The 19541-nt window shown below is 42.3% G+C and overlaps 1 protein-coding gene across 1 annotated transcript; it reads left to right on the top strand.

Moving 5' to 3' along the window:
• The first annotated feature begins 18748 nt into the window (after nt 1–18748).
• LOC149011114 (uncharacterized) lies at nt 18749–19285 on the top strand. Its single transcript, XM_089162562.1, has one exon. The coding sequence runs from the start codon at nt 18749–18751 to the stop codon at nt 19283–19285; it is 537 nt and encodes a 178-aa protein (XP_089018688.1).
• Nucleotides 19286–19541: the final 256 nt, after the last annotated feature.

Raw genomic sequence — 19541 nt, 5'->3', positions numbered from 1 at the left:
ACATTTAAAAAAAATATTTTATTTTTTAGTTTTTTTTTTTTTTTTTTTTTTTTTTTTTTTTTTTTTTTTTTTTTTTTAAAAAGGGGGGGTGTTTTGGTTTGTGTGGTTTTTTTTTTTTTTTTTGGGGGGTGGTTTGGGGGGGGTTTGGTGGGGGGGTGTGATATCAAAAAACCATGGTTTGAACACAATTTTAACCATTTGATAAAATTTATGCTAAGAATGCTTAATAAATATTTTCTAGCTTATTATTATTATTATTATTTTTATGAAGGTGAGAAGGAATTACAAGTTGTGTGTAAATGAAATTTGGATCTCTCTTTGTGCCTAATTTTGAGATTTTTTTTTTTGTTTTCAAGAACATTGAAATAAGTAAAAACCATTATGCAAAATGCCTTCTCAAACACGAAAATTAAATTGATTCGTTTCCTAAAAACGAAAAAATGACTCATCTTACCAAACACTTTTTGGCTTTTTTTTGGTAAACATAAATTTAATTAGAAGACGGGCAAGAAAAGCCCAAGGCTTTGCCCTGACTAATCTGGTGTTTGACCCGGGTCGCACACCTGGCTGTGGTGGGTGAGTCTCCTAGCGAGGATTTTTTGCATCCACAAGGTTTCGATACCGGAACTTTGCTTAAGCGGACCAAGTTGCTTATCACTTGGACCAACCCCGTTGGTGTATAGATTCTTATTAGATTATGTATTTTGTTATTGCAGTTTGCCAAATTTGGGAATGAAATTTTATTTACATTGAGGTGCATGCCTTTAATTTCACCTAATCGGGATAAAAATCATGGTTTCACTACAGAGTATCAAAGGTTCTCTAATTTTTTATGTCATGTTTTCTGTACATGGTCTTAAAGGAGTTCTGATTTTCAATCAAGTATGAAGGGAGTAAAATTCTTTACATATATGATTGAAGAATTTTGACTAGGTATCGATGTGGTTTAAGTCAACAAGAAGACTAATTGAATGTTGAATTAATAACAACGAAAATTATAGTGTTAGTGCACGTTTGGTAACCGCCTTTCTGAAAACGGCGTTCTTTTCGAAAGTCATTTTCTAGCGTTTCGATAAAAAAAACTATGATCTGAACACAATTTTAACCATTTGGTAAAATTTATACTAAGAATGTTTAAGAATTATTTTCTAGCTTATTATTATTTTCTTTTATATGAAAGTGAGAAGGAATTACAAATTGTGTGTGAATGAAATTTAGGTCAAGTGTCCCTCTTTGTGCGAAATTTTGAGACGTGCTTTTTTGTTTTTGAGAATGTGAAATAAGTCAATTTTTTTTTTGCAAAAAGCCTTATCAAATACGAAAATAGAACCGGTTCATTTCCTAAAAAAGAAAGAATGACCCATTTTACCAAACATTTTTTTTGCATTTTTCAGCGTTCTAACGAAAAAAATGCAAAAATTGTTCCTTAGAGATTTGATCTTGATGTTCTTGAAAAGTGAATATTTTCAACCCATTACTAATTATGTGTATCATATCATACAACCGATACACTTTCAGCTTGATATCAGTTTTAATAAGGTGTAAAATCGATATAATCGCCTAAAACTGATGGTATGAATCCAGGTTGTGACACACGAAAAGACAATTTAATTGATGCATCAGGAAGAGAAAAAAAAAATGAAAAAGAATTGGTGATTATTAAGGCCCAAATGATGGTTGAACTATCATTATAAGATTTGATTAAAATTTAATAATGATTAATAAATTATTAACTAGATTATAATTGATTTGATTATATAATTGTAGGTGTTCATGTGACATGACCAAAGACGTGCATCAATGTAATGAAATTAATTACTTATACATTGTATAAGGTCTTTTAAAATAGAAAGTCTCTATCAAAAAAAAAAAGAAAAGAAAAAGAAAGTCTTATTTCCTTCTCATCAAAATTCAGCCAAAAAAGTTTTTCTCACCTCACCAAAAAGAAAAAATTAAAAATATTTTTTATGAGTAAAATGAAAACATTATTAGCCATCAAGGTTACACAGGTTGTGGGACATTCGTGCTACTTAATAGACAGATAAGGCTGTTAACATACTACTGCGGAACAGAGAACCTTAGTTTTCCTAGACTTTACCATACATGAGAAAATAAAGAGTAACAATACAAGAGACTCAATGGCCAAAGTTTAATTGGCATTGGCAAAAAAGCTCCCACTCCATAAGATTAGAAATAACTAGATTGTTGTTAGAAAAATAGAGCAAAATACACAGACACACAAAACAAAAGATTAGCGTAATTCTCCGAAAGACTATGTCGACAACCTAGTAAATTTGGTGTTTCATTATGATGACGAAGAAGAAAATAATTACAGCATGACCAACTTTCTCTACACCTCTCAACCTTGATTAAGAAACGATAAATAGTTACAAGAAAAAAATGACAAACATAGACTTCACCTTGTAACTAAAAGGAATACCCAAAATTAATACAGGAATTTTCGTGACCCATTACAACAATTTCCTTGAGTGGCACCGTCTATACATGAAATCCAAAGTCAATGCAATCTTGCCTATTGTGTACAAGCCATCAAAACGAGTTTAGGTTTTTGATTACATGTGTAATCTTTAAGATTTCATTTATTTAAATAAATAAATATTATAGATTTGAACTTTTCATAATTCTGTTGTGGCCCAAACATTTTTGATAATTGCAACTTAGTTCAAGGTAACCGCATTGGTGGTTACCTGGAGGTGTTTGATGGGAACACCGATTCTGCAGGGCTCATTATTGAACCTGCATTCTAAGAAGAAAACTTACGAGAATTTTCTGTGATCTCTGGTCCCCGGTTTTGTTAGCAAGAATATTCCCGTCTCTCCATCATTCGGTTGCTAAGGAAAAATTAGAAGAACTGGATTTCTTCAACATTGCAGATGACGATCTTCTTGGAGAGGAACTTACAAACGACTTCCAGAAACAAGTTTCTATGGCAGGAGGTAAGTACATTATCTTGTCTTCCACATGATTAAATAAAAAAATTATTAGTTAGGTTCTTGAGTTTCAATATTAAGTAAAGATTAATTACTTTGTTTGTATGGTAGTTCTTACATAAACAACCTTAACAAGCGTAGACTTTCCAAATTCTATCTTGTTAAAATCATATTTTCTCTAATTTATCAAGACACCTCAACACCTTCCATTTTGGAATGAACAATTCAAACTTATATATTATATTTCAAATTTAAATTCATTTAGATTATTTTTATTGCAAATTATTTTTTACATATAACAAAAATTAGTCTTTACTACTGCAATCGATCTCAAGGTTTAGCATTGAAGTCTGCTGGATTCTATGGTTGAGAGCAAGTGACAAAGGTGTAATTGGTCCTCCCCCTGTGGTCGAGTAACTGTTGGAATATGCTCTTTGAGCATGAGTGAATGTAAATGAAAATCATTCATATGGAGAGTTTGTAAAATAAATGAATTTGTGGAAATAAGTGCATGGAATACAAATGGACTATTTGGTGATTCATTGTACTAAGAGAGGTCATGAATGAAGGGTTATGGGAATACCTATGGACTATTGGGTGTTTCATCTCCCAAGGAGAATTCATGAATGGAGGTTATGAGACCTTTTATTTTCTAACAACAAACTTCTCATTTCCCTATTGTGATTAATGGAGGGTTTTGGGACTCTTGATTTCCCAAGAAAACTTCTCACTTCCTAGCGTGTTATTAAAGTCTAAAGCTTTTCATTTCCCATAACTTCTTCATTAAGTTTGGTAATAAGTGACTATGGCTTTTCATCTTTCAAGCTAGTTAAAGAGACATTGATCTCATCTATAAATAGGGATCCCCCTTGGTGAAGATGGTTGTTGTGTTGTGTTTTCTTTTATGATTTAAGAAGAATGCTAAGTGTGTTTTAAGGGTCTTCTTTAAAAAACGATTTGTAAGTGTTGTCAATGGTTTGAGTTTGGCTTCGAGTTTAGTTTCGTGTTTGAATCGTGTGGTGATAGAAGGAAGGCACATGTCAAGTTCGTCGTTGCGATATACTTTGTGCTAAGTACATCGTTGTTCGTCGTTGTATCTTGGGAGACAGACGTCCGTTGAATCCTCAAGCACATTGTGGAGGGGACGAATCTGTTTTAAGGAAAGCGTCTGACGCGCCTCGACGGTTTTCCTTTACTCTTCTTTTCCAGTTCAAGTTCTCTTTATTCCCTTCATTATATTATCAATTTTGGCTAACAATCTTAAAACAGATTCGTTTAAGGTATAAGATATGGGTTATTGTTCCAAGCGTCAAAGAATAGAAAAAGTCCAATCTCTGGATGAGAAGATGGAAACCTTTGATGGGCTAGTTCTTGATAATCTTTTGAGTTTTTGGAAAGATAAATTACTTACTGCAGATGGTGGTGTAAATGAGTGGACAGTAGCTGTGGTTGAAATACTTAGTGATTGGTGCAAGTATGGTGAAAGCCATCTTGACTTTATTGTTGAGAGGTTATCCTCTTCAATTGATTTATTAGATATCATGGTAAGGGCAGAGAGTTTTTTAGACTCTTTAGCTGTTAATAAACTCCATGAACTACTATCTCAATTGCTTGATGCTCCTTCCCTAAGGACCTAATGAAAGGGGATCATATGATATTTCCACCAATTTTATGATGTTTGAAACATCAGTACAAGACTGTTATATGTTTGCTTGTTTATGTAATTCTAATGATAATCCTCATTGAGATATTACATAATGGTTGTTGCTTTAGTATGAAAACCTTCCTTAAATTCTGAGAATGAATTTACAAGGATGACTACCATGGGTTTTCATCTATTTATTTGGTTGTATAGAATGTTAACCTATCATTATATGTTAAAATGTTATTTACTTTACTTTCTCAATATATTTAATGTAAGGAGAAATAAAGTTGAAAAGAAGAGAAAATGATGATGTGGATTGATTATATGATTTTTCATCTTCTTGTGCTAAATATGGGTAAGTAAAGGTTTTTCCAAAGTATTGCTTACTCAAGCTAAAGGAACCATTACATTGGTTCTTATTAGTTTCAAATACTAGGTGTTTTGAAATTATGATTTCAATTAGTTCATCTAGTACGTATTGAATTGTGACGGCTAAAAATCTGTTAAGAAGTATGGAAAGAAAATAAGATTTTAAGTTCATCTTGTGAATATTATTCTTATGTGAGATACTTTGTTCAAGGTATTTACCCAACTTTATCATGTTTTATTTAATATGATTTGCTTTTGTTGGGTTGGATGCAAAAACTCTAAATGATCAAAGTTGTTAGCCTTGAGTTTATTGTTTCATAACAAAGTTAAATGCATGATTCTTTTAGAACTACATCAATTCATTGGGTTACAATTTTCATGAGAAAATATGTTTACTTGGTTCATGTGATTGTTAAATCAATCTATCTTAGTATTTCCAAAGAGAATGTTTTGGAGTTTATGGATCCATAATTGCATTATGGAACGGATGAATTGCATAAACATATGGGCTAGATAATATTCTAGTGTGATCAATATGTGTAACTCAAATTTTATTTTTACTTTGGTATGGGAATATTGAATCATATGGATATTGCAATTTCCTATACTCATAGAGTATCTTGGCTTACAATAGCAAAAAGAGTATGGTCTTGAAATTGGATATTGACCACAATTAAAATTGCTATCTATTGGAATCTAATTTTTTTTTTTTTTTTTTTTTTTTAATAATTGTGAAAGTTTTTTGGGGTTTACCCTTTTTTTTTTTTTTTTATTTTTTTTTTTTTTTATTTATTTTTTTTTTTTTTTTTTTTTTTTTTTTTTTTTTTTTGTTTTTTTTTTTTTTCGATTCTTTTTTTTGTTTCCCCTCTTAAGAGCAAATTGTTGCGTATAGAACTTCTTCGAGAGTCGGATATTGAGATGACCACCTTAAGAGCTCTCCAACCAAGTTGGAATAACTGAGATGCCTGCACACACAAAGAAAGCAAGAACGGTCCGGCCTAGTTTTGGCCGGGGAACCGCCTCCGACGCTCAAATCAGCCTAAGTAACAATAATGGTTCTTGAGAGAATTCTCAAGAACGTAATGAGTAAGTACTCAGATGAAAGTTCTCGTTACCTTTCTCCATGTTGGAGGTAGGTTTATATAGAAGTTACCCGGAGGGCGGCGATTCCTTAGATTCCGGATCGATAGTTGAGGAGTGAGTGTAGTGGAATAACGGCTCCTTCTTTGTCGCACCTGATATCGCCGTTATGATGACTCACCTCCCCAATTCTCGGAATAGATATGCTGAGTGTTTATGAGTAACTAACTCTTCTTGACTTAGTCAAGAGAGTCTTCTGAGAAATGCTAAAGTTGGATATTTTTCCCAAGTGTGGCACTTCTCCAACGAAGAAATGAATCTGCCAATATGGAGGTGTTTCTCCCGAATGAGGCCCTCGGGACCTTCTTTAGGGAAGAAGTGAGCCATCTCATTTGGGAGGTGTTTCTCCCGAATGAGGCCCTCGGGACCTTCTTCAAGGAAGAAACCAGATGACAAAAAGAGATGTACTTGTCCCGAGTGAGGCACTCGGGACCCTTTATGAGGGAAGAGAATCATCAACCCGAGGGGGTGCATCTCTCCCGAGGGGGTGCCTCTCTCCCGAGGGGGTGCATCTCTCCCGAGGGGGGGTGCCTCTCCCGAGGGGGTGCCTCTCTCCCGAGGGGGGTGCCTCTCTCCCGAGGGGGGTGCCTCTCTCCCGAGTGGGGGTGTATCTCACCCGAGGGGGGTGCCTCTCTCCCGAGGGGGGTGTCTCTCTCCCGAGGGGAGAGGGACCGGGACCATATTTCCCACAACAGAGCCCCCCATTCCGTGCGATTGACTTCTCGAACGTATGGAATGTTATTCCCAGGCTTCTTAGAAAATTTTCTTTCTTCTTGGAGAAACTTTTAAGACGTCGTCTTGAATGAGAGCCATTATTTCTCCAAGGCCTTCGCAATTCCCAACCGTCGTACTAATTCACATTTATTGCTGCTCCTGATATGCGAATGGTCGTGTTATCTCGGCCGTTGATCTATTCGATCAAGGGCCGTTTGATTGAGATCTTGAGTCCCTTAATCTTGACCGTTGTGTCTGTTCATTGCTGGTCGTTGGATTGCGACCTTTCATGTGCCAGATCTCAACCGTCGCTTTGCTTGATTCACAGCCGTTGGATGTGTCTCTTCATCTTCCTACTCCTCACTATAAATAGAGGTTCAATCCTCATTTTCAATCTTTTGCTTGCAAACTCCCTCTGAAGTCCCCTGACTGCGTTGCTTGCTTTCTCCAACTCGCTATTCCAATCTTCAAACCAGTAAGTTTCTCTAACTTTTCTTCATTTCTTTCCTTTGTCATTTCCTTATTATGGATAACTTAAGAAAAGGCAAGGAAATAGCCCGAGCCCCTTCCCGACTGGAGGTCCCGACTGCTGCGATCTCCAGTCCCGAACTGTCTTCCCAAACCCAATCCATGCATTATTCCAGTGAAGATGCTTTCTCTGGCTCTTCTGACTCTCGTATTGTGAGAGCGTCTGCTGACTTAGCTAGGGACGACCCTCTTGACCAAGAACCTCTTTGCTCCGACTTAGGAACGGACTTAGTCAACCTTGGTCTTTCTATGGATTCTTCGGATGAGCGGGAAGTTGATAGTATTAATCAATCTCCTAGTAAATTCCGAGTGAGTCAGAGGCATTATTCGCCTCGCCCACCCCTTTCTCGTCCCCAAGATTGCCACAATCGCTGGCCTGCTTTTATTTTCTCCGAATTGCTCTCCGAAGAAGCAATTCTCGAAGAAAGGAACAAACCCAAGACGCCCTCTCACATTGACTATAACCTCAAGTCTTCGGGTCCCGAGTTCTATCCCGGAGATCTCAGCCCCAAATATCTCCAGCGTCTAAGGGATTTCTGCGAAATTCCAAAAGACTATCTCTTTCAGCTCCCGTCTTCTTCTAGTCGGGTTGGAGAGCCCCCGAACGGGGCCTTCTCCCTTTACTACGATGCCTTCTTAGGAGGTCTTCGCTTTCCCGTTCAGAAAATTTTTGAAGATCTTCTTGTCCATTATGGAATTTCTCCCTCCAACCTTATTCCGAATAGTTGGAGAAGTGTTTCTTGCTTTGTTGGTTTTTGTCATAATGTGGGAGTCGAACCAACGTTCCCCCTTCTTCATCGTTTCTTTGAAGTTAAGAGTCAATCAAAAGGGGGTTGGCTCTCTCTTCTTCGTCGGGCAACCGACGCTGTGGAATGGTCAGGCAACATCATTTTGCCGAAGTCTATGCCTACCTCCACCAAAGGGTGGAGACATCACTTTTTCTTTTGTCAGCCCCCAGTTCCGCCGCCATTCCCAACTTCTTTTGTGAAGAAATCCAACTCTGATCTTAAAAGACTCAACAATCCCATTGAGTTATCCGCTGCCGAAGAAGCAGCTTTAGAAAAGATCATCCAAGTCGGCGGAGATTCAGCCGCAGTTCACGGATATTTACCTGAGTATCCGGCTGCTCTTCAGTTGTGGGGCTTTTCTCCGGGTGAGCCCCTTCTTCATTGACATTCTTCAATTTTGTATATATTTCTTATCTTTGCACTTTCTGACTTTCTTCGTTTGTTGTCGCAGTGTCTAGCAAATTGGACATCGACGCTCTTCGGGCATTGACAACCGGGAATGTCAAAGAGGCTTTCGCCCGAAAGCCAACGAAGAAAGGTGGTGCTTCGGACACAGGTCCCGTTGTCCAAGCTCTCGGCGCTCCGGGGTCGTCCAAGCCTTCGGGCAAGAAGACCGCAAGGAAGAGCGTCTCCTTGGGAGGGGGGCCTCCTGAGATAGGTATTCCCCAGGCCTCTCCCTCAAGCCGCTCGGGAAGGCCCTTGAAGAGGGCTCGGGAGAGCGAGAAGGCTGCTGAGGAGGACTCTCCAAAGTCCCCTGTCTTCGTTCCCGGCTGGGATCTGACTTCTTCGGACACCGTGCTGGGGGACTCCAACACTGCCAGATCTTGGCTTCTTGAGGGGATGATCCCTTCGGACCGAAAGTATCTGAAGGATCTCTCGGACGACAAATTCTATGCCAACGCCTACAGGTAATTCTCCATCCTTAGTCCCTCATAGTTCTCCAAGTGATTTCTTTAACGTGGTATTCCGTATTTTCTCTAGGTTCTTCTCTGGAGGGGCGCATTACATGGGCGAGTGCTTAATTCGTTCCGAGCACTTGAGAGATCAGCTTCGAGAGCTGAAGGAAGATCAAGAACGCACCGCCGCAGAACTTTCTGAGTCTATTAAGACTGTCAGGTCATTGAAGAAACGTGACGAAGAAAGGGGCTTGAAGCTGAAGGAGATATCCCAAAGCAAGGCGGCTCTCCGGGGGGAACTCTCCGAGGCCAAGGAAAATTTGGAAGAGGCTCTTCAAGAAATGGAGAAGTTAAGGCGTGAGAAAGCTGAGATGGAGTCCCTTGCCGGGCAACTTCGCGAAGAAGTCCGAGTCGGTAAGCTTCCCGTCAGTGCCGAAGAGGTGCCCGAGGTGGTCCAGAAAGAGATCATCACTTCTTACCTCGGCACTTCTCGGTTCAAGAATCTCCAGGTGGCTCTCTCGCCCGACCTACCGTCTCGGGCTTAATGACGCTTTTCTGCTGTTCTCCGACGGGTCGATATTCCTAACCCGAAGGAATTAGGCGGAATGCTAGACGGTAGAGTTTATGAGACTCTTAAAAGAGCCGTACCCGAAGGGGTTGTATGCCAAGAACCCTTCAGCCCTCCCGACCCTTTTCTTTATGTTGATGATGACAAGCGGGGGCTCCGGAGAGAGTCTTGAGAAGGAAGCTCCCGGTGGCGACGGGCTTGGTGAAGACAATCCTCCCGAGCTTGAGAATTCTCCGAGAAGTGAAAGACTTCAACCTTTTCTTCCTTCCGTTTTCGAGAAACGTTTGGAATTTTATAAACAATGTTTGAATTTTGCGCAACTTTGCGTTTCTCTGAATATTTGTCGTTTGAATTTTGCCTTTCGTTTAATTTTGCGTTGCAACTTTGCGCTTTCTCTGTACTATTGGTCCCTTTGGCCAAATGTTTTGAATAGTTGCGCAACTTGTTGTTTTCTTCAAACTGAGGCATTAAGCTTCTCTCGTTGCTGGTCTCGTGTCTCTCCCTTAGCGTAATGCCTTAGGGGTTGATGATATTTTGATTTCTCTCCAAGCCTTTATTACAAATGGTCCCGAATATGGTCCCGAATGAAGGACTTGGGGAGAAATGTATCTCATGGATAAAATTCCATCTCATGAGAGTCTTACTTGGAATTTCATGAGAGGTGGGGAAAACTCCCGAGTGGCTACCCGAGGAGGTCCGAGTGTAACGCTATTGAATAATTCCATCTTATGAGAGTCTCACTTGGAATTTCATGAGAGGTGGGGAAAACTCCCGTGTGGCTACCCGAGCGAGGTCCCGAATGTAACGCTATTGAATAATTCCATCTCATGAGAGTCTCACTTGGAATTTCATGAGAGGTGGGGAAAACTCCCGTGTGGCTACCCGAGCGAGGTCCCGAGTGTAACGCCATCGAATAATTCCATCTCATGAGAGTCTCACTTGGAATTTCATGAGAGGTGGGGAAAACTCCCGTGTGGCTACCCGAGTGAGGTCCCGAGTGTAACGCCATTGAATAATTCCATCTCATGAGAGTCTCACTTGGAATTTCATGAGAGGTGGGGAAAACTCCCGTGTGGCTACCCGAGGGTCCAGTGTAACGCCATTGAATAATTCCATCTCATGAGAGTCTCACTTGGAATTTCATGAGAGGTGGGGAAAACTCCCGTGTGGCTACCCGAGTGAGGTCCCGAGTGTAACGCCATTGAATAATTCCATCTCATGAGAGTCTCACTTGGACTTTCATGAGAGGTGGGGAAAACTCCCGTGTGGCTACCCGAGTGAGGTCCCGAGTGTAACGCCATTGAATAATTCCATCTCATGAGAGTCTCACTTGGAATTTCATGAGAGGTGGGGAAAACTCCCGTGTGGCTACCCGAGCGAGGTCCCGAGTGTAACGCCATCGAATAATTCCATCTCATGAGAGTCTCACTTGGAATTTCATGAGAGGTGGGGAAAACTCCCGTGTGGCTACCCGAGCGAGGTCCCGAGTGTAACGCCATTGAATAATTCCATCTCATGAGAGTCTCACTTGGAATTTCATGAGAGGTGGGGAAAACTCCCGTGTGGCTACCCGAGCGAGGTCCCGAGTGTAACGCCATCGAATAATTCCATCTCATGAGAGTCTCACTTGGAATTTCATGAGAGGTGGGGAAAACTCCCGTGTGGCTACCCGAGTGAGGTCCCGAGTGTAACGCCATCGAATAATTCCATCTCATGAGGGTCTCACTTGGAATTTCATGAGAGGTGGGGAAAACTCCCGTGTGGCTACCCGAGTGAGGTCCCGAGTGTAACGCCATTGAATAATTCCATCTCATGAGAGTCTCACTTGGAATTTCATGAGAGGTGGGGAAAACTCCCGTGTGGCTACCCGAGTGAGGTCCCGAGTGTAACGCCATTGAATAATTCCATCTCATGAGAGTCTCACTTGGACTTTCATGAGAGGTGGGGAAAACTCCCGTGTGGCTACCCGAGTGAGGTCCCGAGTGTAACGCCATTGAATAATTCCATCTCATGAGAGTCTCACTTGGACTTTCATGAGAGGTGGGGAAAACTCCCGTGTGGCTACCCGAGTGAGGTCCCGAGTGTAACGCCATTGAATAATTCCATCTCATGAGAGTCTCACTTGGAATTTCATGAGAGGTGGGGAAAACTCCCGTGTGGCTACCCAGTGAGGTCCCGAGGTAACGCCATTGAATAATTCCATCTCATGAGAGTCTCACTTGGACTTTCATGAGAGGTGGGGAAAACTCCCGTGTGGCTACCCGAGTGAGGTCCCGAGTGTAACGCCATTGAATAATTCGAAGAGATAGATGTCGGCAATGAAGACGTGGATTTATTGAAAATCAAATGGTCTTTCGACTTTACCTGCAAATGTTACATATTTGAATTAATTCTATTGATAGAATTTCCGAAGGTTCATGGAATTCCAAGTTCGATCAATTGTCTCGCCCGTGGCCAAGCTTTTTAGCTTGTAGGTTCCTGGTTTCGTCTCTTGTTCGACGAGATAAGGTCCTTCCCATGTGGGTGAGAGCTTGCCTTGGTTTCTTGGGTCTGAAGCCGCAACTTTGCGGAGCACTAAGTCACCCGTACGATGTCTTCTATTTTTTACCCGAGTATTGAAGTATCCAGCTACTCGGTTTTGATATCTTTGATTCCGGTATTCTGACATGCTCCGTATTTCGTCTATTAGATCAAGATTACTCTTCAAGCCTTCTTCGTTTGCTTCTTCATTGAAGTCAGTATATCTCTTTGATTCTGCCAATACTTCCACAGGGACAAGTGCTTCTGTGCCGTAGGCTAGCCGAAAAGGTGTTTCTCCCGTAGGAGTTCTAGCCGTGGTGCGATATGACCAAAGGACGCTTGGTAATTCTTCCACCCATTTGGTTCGACTCGTCTCCAAGCGCTTCTTTATTCCATCCAACAGTGTCCGATTGGTTATTTCGACTTGCCCATTGCTCTGCGGATACGCCACGGATGATGTTCTATGCTCAATGTGATATCTTTCACAAAAATTCTTGAAGCCGGCTCCGATAAATTGCCTTCCATTGTCAGTCACAAGGATCTTTGGGGTTCCAAATCTGTAGATGATTCTTTCTTGAAAGAACTTCTCCATTTGCTTCTCAGTAATGGATGAGAGAGGTTCGGCTTCCACCCACTTAGTGAAATAGTCGATTGCCACGACCAAATATTCTCTATTGTTGGCGGCCTTAGGGAGCTTTCCCACCAGATCCATTCCCCACATGGCGAAGGGAATCGGACTGGAGACAGATGTAAGAGGGACAGCCGGAGTCTTCGGAACAGATGCATGAAGTTGGCATTGCTTGCATTTTCTGACATATTCCACGGCATCTTTCTGAATAGTCGGCCAATAAAGGCCTTGGCGTATTATTTTATGGGCCAAAGCTCGGCCTCCCATATGCGCTCCGCATATTCCTTCGTGTACTTCGGCTAAGGCATATTGAGCTTGAGAAGGGCCAACACACTTTAGAAGAGGTCGTGTGACCGATCTTTTATAAAGTTGTTCTTCAATAATGGTGAACTTCGCTGCTTGATTTTTAACTGCCTTAGCCTCCTTGACGTCTTCCGGAAGGATATCGTTCTTCAAATATGATATTATTGGGCTCATCCAACTAGGCTCTTCTTCAATATCCATCGCCTCGGCCTCCCGAATGCTAGGAATTTCTAACTGTTCAATATAAACGGCTGAGCCTAAGGTCGAATATTTGGATAAAGCCAACTTGGATAACTCGTCTGCTACTTCATTTTCCTTTCTCGGAATTTGCTTTATCTCAAGATGATCGAAATAATGGCGACAATCATCAATTTTGGCTAAGTAATTTGCCATTCTTGTTTCCTTCGCCACGAACTTGATTCACGATCAACTGCGAGTCGCTTCGGACTTCCAATTCTCGGACTCTTAGGGCTCGGGCAAGTCTTAGTCCTGCTAAGAGGGCTTCATACTCGGCCTCATTATTAGAGGCTTTAAAGTTGAATCTTAAAGCATAATGAATAGTGAACCCATCCGGGCTGATAAGCATTAGTCCCGCTCCACTCCCCGAAGAGTTGCTCGAGCCGTCAACATGTAAAGTCCATAACTCGGACCGGGTGAATTTTTTACTCCCGAACTAGGCATGCTATTCTCAAGAATGAAGTCGGCCAGAACTTGTCCCTTTATGGTTGGACGAGTTCTATACTCAATTTGATACTCGCTCAACTCAATAGCCCATGTGACCATTCTCCGGCTAAGTCTGGTTTTTGTAGTATCTTCTTCAACGGGAAGTTGGTCAAGACTACAATTGGATGAGCTTGGAAGTACGGTCCGAGTTTCCGAGATGCGATTACAAGTGCTAAAGCTTGTTTATCCACATCCGGATATCGTGTCTCGGCATCTATTAAAACATGACTTATGAAATAGATAGGGTTTTGTGAAGTACCTTCTTCTTTTACTAAGACCGCGCTTACTGCCGCTGGAGAAATGGCTAAGTATGTGAATAATTGTTCTCCCGTTGAAGGTCGGGCTAAGAGAGGTGGAGTCCCGAGCTTCTCCTTCAATTTCTCGAACGCTTGCTGACATTCATCGGTCCATAAGGTATCTTTTGCCTTCCCGAGCTCTTTAAGAGCTTTGAAGAAAGGCAAGCATTTCTCACCCGATCGTGAGATAAATCTGTTTAAGGTGCTACTCTTCCGGTTAGACATTGGATGTCTCTAACCGTCCTTGGCGACTCCATCTCGAGCAAAGCTTTGATTTTTTCCGGGTTTGCCTCAATTCCTCTTCGGGAGACCATAAACCCAAGGAATTTTCCGGAAGAAACTCCGAAAGCACATTTCTCCGGATTTAGCCTCATCTGGTATGTTCTCAAAGTATCAAAAACTTCTTCAAGATCTTCCAAATGACTTCTTCGGACGATACTCTTTATGAGCATATCATCCACATATACTTCCATATTTCTTCCTATTTGGTCTTTGAAGACTTTGTTTACCATTCTCTGATAAGTGGCCCCAGTTCTTCAACCCGAATGGCATTACTTTATAAAAGTAACTTTCTCGATCCGTCATGAAGGCCGTATCCTTCTCGTCCTTGGGATTCATCATAATTTGATTATATCCCGAATAAGCGTCCATGAAGCTCAATACTTCATGTCCCGCTGTAGCGTCGATCAAAAGGTCGATCCTAGGAAGTGGATAGCAATCCTTTGGGCATGCTTTATTCAAGTCCGTGTAATCTGTACACATTCTCCATTTGCCGTTGGCTTTCTTCACCATGACTACATTCGCCAACCAAGTTGGGCATTCTATGGGTTTTATAAAACCCGATTGCTCTAGTTTCTCCACTTCGGTCCCGATGGCAGCATGTTTCTCGAGCGAAAAATTCCTTCTTTTTGGATCATTGGAATTGCATCGTCCCTTATCCATAAGCTATGTTCTGCAATTCTTCGATCTATTCCGGGCATGTCTTCGGCCGACCACGCGAATACATCTAGGTTGTTTTGGAGAAACTCGGTGAGTTCTTCCTTGAATTCCGTAGGTTGTTCGGACCCGATCATAGTCCCTCTCTCGGGAAGATCCGGATGAAGTTGAATTCGCTCAAGCTTTTCAACTGGTTCGGCTCTCTCGCATAGCTTCTTCATCCCGGTCATCCCGAATTTCAATACTCATTGTATTGCCCGATCTCTCGGCTTTTTTGACTTTCTTAAGATAATTCACATAACATTGTCTGGAGAGTCGCTGATCCGAAGAGCACTCCCCGACTCCCGCTGTGGTTGGAAACTTCAACTTCATATGTGTTGGAGAAACCACCGCCCCTAAGGCGTTAAGAGTTGGCCTCCCGAGTAGAACGTTGTAAGCTGAAAGGTCCCGAACCACCATGAATGTTGCTTGGACGACCGCATCCCGAGGGGAGGTCCCGATCCTTAGATCCAATTGGATAGTCCCTTCGGATATGACGGACGACCCGGCGAACCCATATAAATGAGTCCCGCATGGAGTCATCATCTCATCCTCAAACTTCAATTTCTTAAATGCTTCATAAGATAGTAAGTCGGCGGAAGATCCCGTGTCCACGAGAACTCGGTGAACTTCTCGGTTTGCCAATTTCACTTTGATAACTATAGCATCGTCGTGAGGAGAAGTGACGCCCTTGAGATCTTCGTCGGTGAAGGTTATTGGATCCGGGCATAAGTCATTTCTTCGTTTTCTTGGCAATTGCATCGATCCAACGAACCGTGCCTTTTGCTTCGCCTTCTTAATGGATTCTTCCGTCGGATTTCCCAAAACGATGTAAATGGGGGAAAACTCCCGAGTGTCGGGTTTCTTCTCGGGATTCTTATCCGCCCTCTCGGGACTTTTGGATCCGAGTCTCTTAGTTGATCTAGGTGGGGACTTCTCTCGATCTTGTCGCTTCTTCCAAGATATTTTTCAAGTTGCCCCCGCTCGGATGAGCTTCTCGATCTCGATCTTTAGATTTCTGCACTCATCCGTATGGTGACCGTAGTCTTTGTGGAAACGGCAATATTTTGTCATATTCCTATCTTCGGGTCGAGCTCTTATCTTGCCCGGCCACTTCAAGTTGTCGTTGTTTCTGATCTGTAATAGAATTTCTGACCTCTTAGTATTAAGAGGTGTAAAGTCTCCATTAGCGAGTCTTTCTTTCCAAACTCCCTTTTTGTCATCTCTTGCCCGAGCATTTGAATTTTGACCTCTTTCTCCATAATTCTTCTTGTCCTTTACGCCTCTTGTGGACTCTTCTCGGGCTCGATAACTTCTGCAACCGTTGCTTGTTTTTGGCATTTCTTGAGAAGTGCTCCATAAGTCCTCGGCTTGTCTTGGAGTAATACCTCGAGCAAACGTCTTTGGGTTATTCCGCTCCATAGTGCATTGTACGCCACCGTGTCATCCAATTCTTCTACCTCGATAGCCACTTTATCGAATCTGAGAAGAAAGTCCCGAACGGACTCACTTGGTTTTTGCCTGATGGCAAAAAGGCTATCTGCTGTCTTCTTACTCCCGATGCAACTTCGGAATCGGGCAATAAATTTTCTCCCGAGTTCTCGAAAGTTTTGGATGGATCTTGGCGGTAGGCTAGAAAACCATTTTATCGCCGGGCCTTTGAGAGATGCCGGGAAAGTTCGGCATAATAGCTCATCTTCTCGGCCAATAACAGCCATGACCGATTTAAAATAACTAATATGTTCTCGAGGATTGGACTTACCTTCAAAGGGAGTGAATGTCGGCATGATAAAGTTCGGTGGAAGAGGTGCTCTCATGACTTCTTCTGAGAAGGGTTCTCTATCAACCACATCATAGTCGTCATCGAGGTCCCGATCATCAAGTCGTCTCTCCATGGCATCTAATCTTTTCCCGAGACCATGCGCCTCTTGACGCACTTGCGGAGACCGAACACTTCCAAGATCAGAATATTGGGAAGTTGGTCCATGAGAAGATCCATATTGACTAACCGACCCTCTCGGGTTATTAGATCTAGAATGGCCTCTTCCGTGACTTTCTCCTTCTTGCTCCCGAACTCCTTCATTTCTGCGCCCTTTTCTAGGTAAATCTTGAGTTTGCCTAAGCCCAGCCAAACGGTGGAACACACTTCCCCTCGACCGATCCTCTCGGGGACGTGGCTCTTCAATATGCACTCCTTGAGATCTTTCTCCAACCCGTTCGGCTGGTCTCCTTGGTATTCTGGGATTTCTCCTTTCTTCATTCATCGGGCGTTGCCTATCCCGAGTCTGACGGACGGCTTCACGCCTTCGTCCCTCTTGGGAATTTCTGGGGGGTCCGGATGGTACCCCGATCTGATGGACTAAGCCTCGAACAACTCCTTGGAGTTCCAACATTTGTTGTTGGACTTCTCTTTGCACATTCTGCAAATCGGCCACGGTCGCTGGAATAGGAGGTTGACTCGAACCGCCCTCTCCAAATGGAGTTGGAATGGTTAACGGGGGATTCTCCGGAACTCCTTCTTGACCTTCCTCTGGAATAGGAATTTGTCGATCTAGAGAAGGGAGAGTTTGTTCTTCAACACGTCCGTTTTCTGTCTCCCTTTCTCTCGCTCGAGTGAGAATTTGAGAACTTGTCACCTGAGGTGTGGTACGTCTCGTCATGACTTTTGTGACGTTCCCAGAGTCGGATATTGAGATGACCACCTTAAGAGCAAATTGTTGCGTATAGAACTTCTTCGAGAGTCGGATATTGAGATGACCACCTTAAGAGCTCTCCAACCAAGTTGGAATAACTGAGATGCCTGCACACACAAAGAAAGCAAGAACGGTCCGGCCTAGTTTTGGCGGGGAACCGCCTCCGACGCTCAAATCAGCCTAAGTAACAATAATGGTTCTTGAGAGAATTCTCAAGAACGTAATGAGTAAGTACTCAGATGAAAGTTCTCGTTACCTTTCTCCATGTTGGAGGTAGGTTTATATAGAAGTTACCTGGAGGCGGCGATTCCTTAGATTCCGGATCGATAGTTGAGGAGTGAGTGTAGTGGAATAACGGCTCCTTCTTTGTCGCACCTGATATCGCCGTTATGATGACTCACCTCCCCAATTCTCGGAATAGATATGCTGAGTGTTTATGAGTAACTAACTCTTCTTGACTTAGTCAAGAGAGTCTTCTGAGAAATGCTAGAGTTGGATATTTTTCCCAAGTGTGGCACTTCTCCAACGAAGAAATGAATCTGCCAATATGGAGGTGTTTCTCCCGAATGAGGCCCTCGGGACCTTCTTTAGGGAAGAAGTGAGCCATCTCATTTGGGAGGTGTTTCTCCCGAATGAGGCCCTCGGGACCTTCTTCAAGGAAGAAACCAGATGACAAAAAGAGATGTACTTGTCCCGAGTGAGGCACTCGGGACCCTTTATGAGGGAAGAGAATCATCAACCCGAGGGGGTGCATCTCTCCCGAGGGGGGTGCATCTCTCCCGAGGGGGGTGCCTCTCTCCCGAGGGGGGTGCCTCTCTCCTGAGGGGGGTGCCTCTCTCCCGAGTGGGGGTGTATCTCACCCGAGGGGGGTGCCTCTCTCCCGAGGGGGGTGTCTCTCTCCCGAGGGGAGAGGGACCGGGACCATATTTCCCACAACACTAATGATCTTTCTACTGTTGGAGATGTTGAGTCAAATGCATTAGCAGGTTCAGATTTTGTTCAGGTTGAAATATGGGAGATAACACAAGTGTGAAGGCTCCTGCGGCCACGACTCAATCGGTCTCGATTCCGCTAAATCACCATGAGAAGCCTGAAAAGTTTGGAGGACTAAACTTCAAAACTTGGCAACAAAAGATGTTGTTTTATTTAACAACTTTGAATCTTGCGAGATTCTTAAAAGAGGATCCTCCTATTGATGGGAAGGATGGATCAAATGCTCAAATGATTGAATCATGGAAACAATCTGATTTCCTATGCCGGAACTATGTTCTGAACGGCTTAACTGATGCATTGTATAGTGTGTATAGTCCTAAGGGTTCTGCCAAGGAACTTTGGGAGTTCTTAGACCATAAGTATAGATCTAAGGATGCTGGTGCTAAAAAGTTTCTTGTGGGTCAGTTCTTGAATTTCAAGATGATAGACTCAAAGACTGTGATGAGTCAAGTTCAAGAACTCCAAACGATCATTCATGAAATTCATGCTGAGGGAATGATCATGAGTGAGTCTTTCCAAGTAGCTGCAATAATTAAGAAGCTACAATCTTTGTAGAAAGACTTCAAGAAATATTAGAAGCACAAAAATAAAGAGATGACTTCATTCTCTATTGATATATGTGCAAGTGTATTTACTTGTATGTTGCACTATGCATATATGACAACTTTGGGTTGTGTTGGAAGAATTTTCTTGTTGATTACATTTTGTTGTAATCATATGAGGTTGCATGTTGCAAATTCATCAAGTGTATTTAGACTATGTGGATTAAGGAAATCCATAGTTGGCCATGAAAAAGGTCGTAAGAGATGAA

Source organism: Hakea prostrata, chromosome 7 (assembly GCF_041222555.1).
Source record: "Hakea prostrata isolate BN-2017 chromosome 7, UWA_Hpros_2, whole genome shotgun sequence".
NCBI lineage: Eukaryota > Viridiplantae > Streptophyta > Magnoliopsida > Proteales > Proteaceae > Hakea > Hakea prostrata.
This window is presented reverse-complemented; position numbering and strand designations above follow the sequence as displayed.

What these genes read in the sequence shown, in the direction of transcription:
- LOC149011114 (XM_089162562.1), top strand. Translation starts at nt 18,749, where the DNA reads ATGGGAGATAACACAAGTGTGAAGGCTCCTGCGGCCACGACTCAATCG.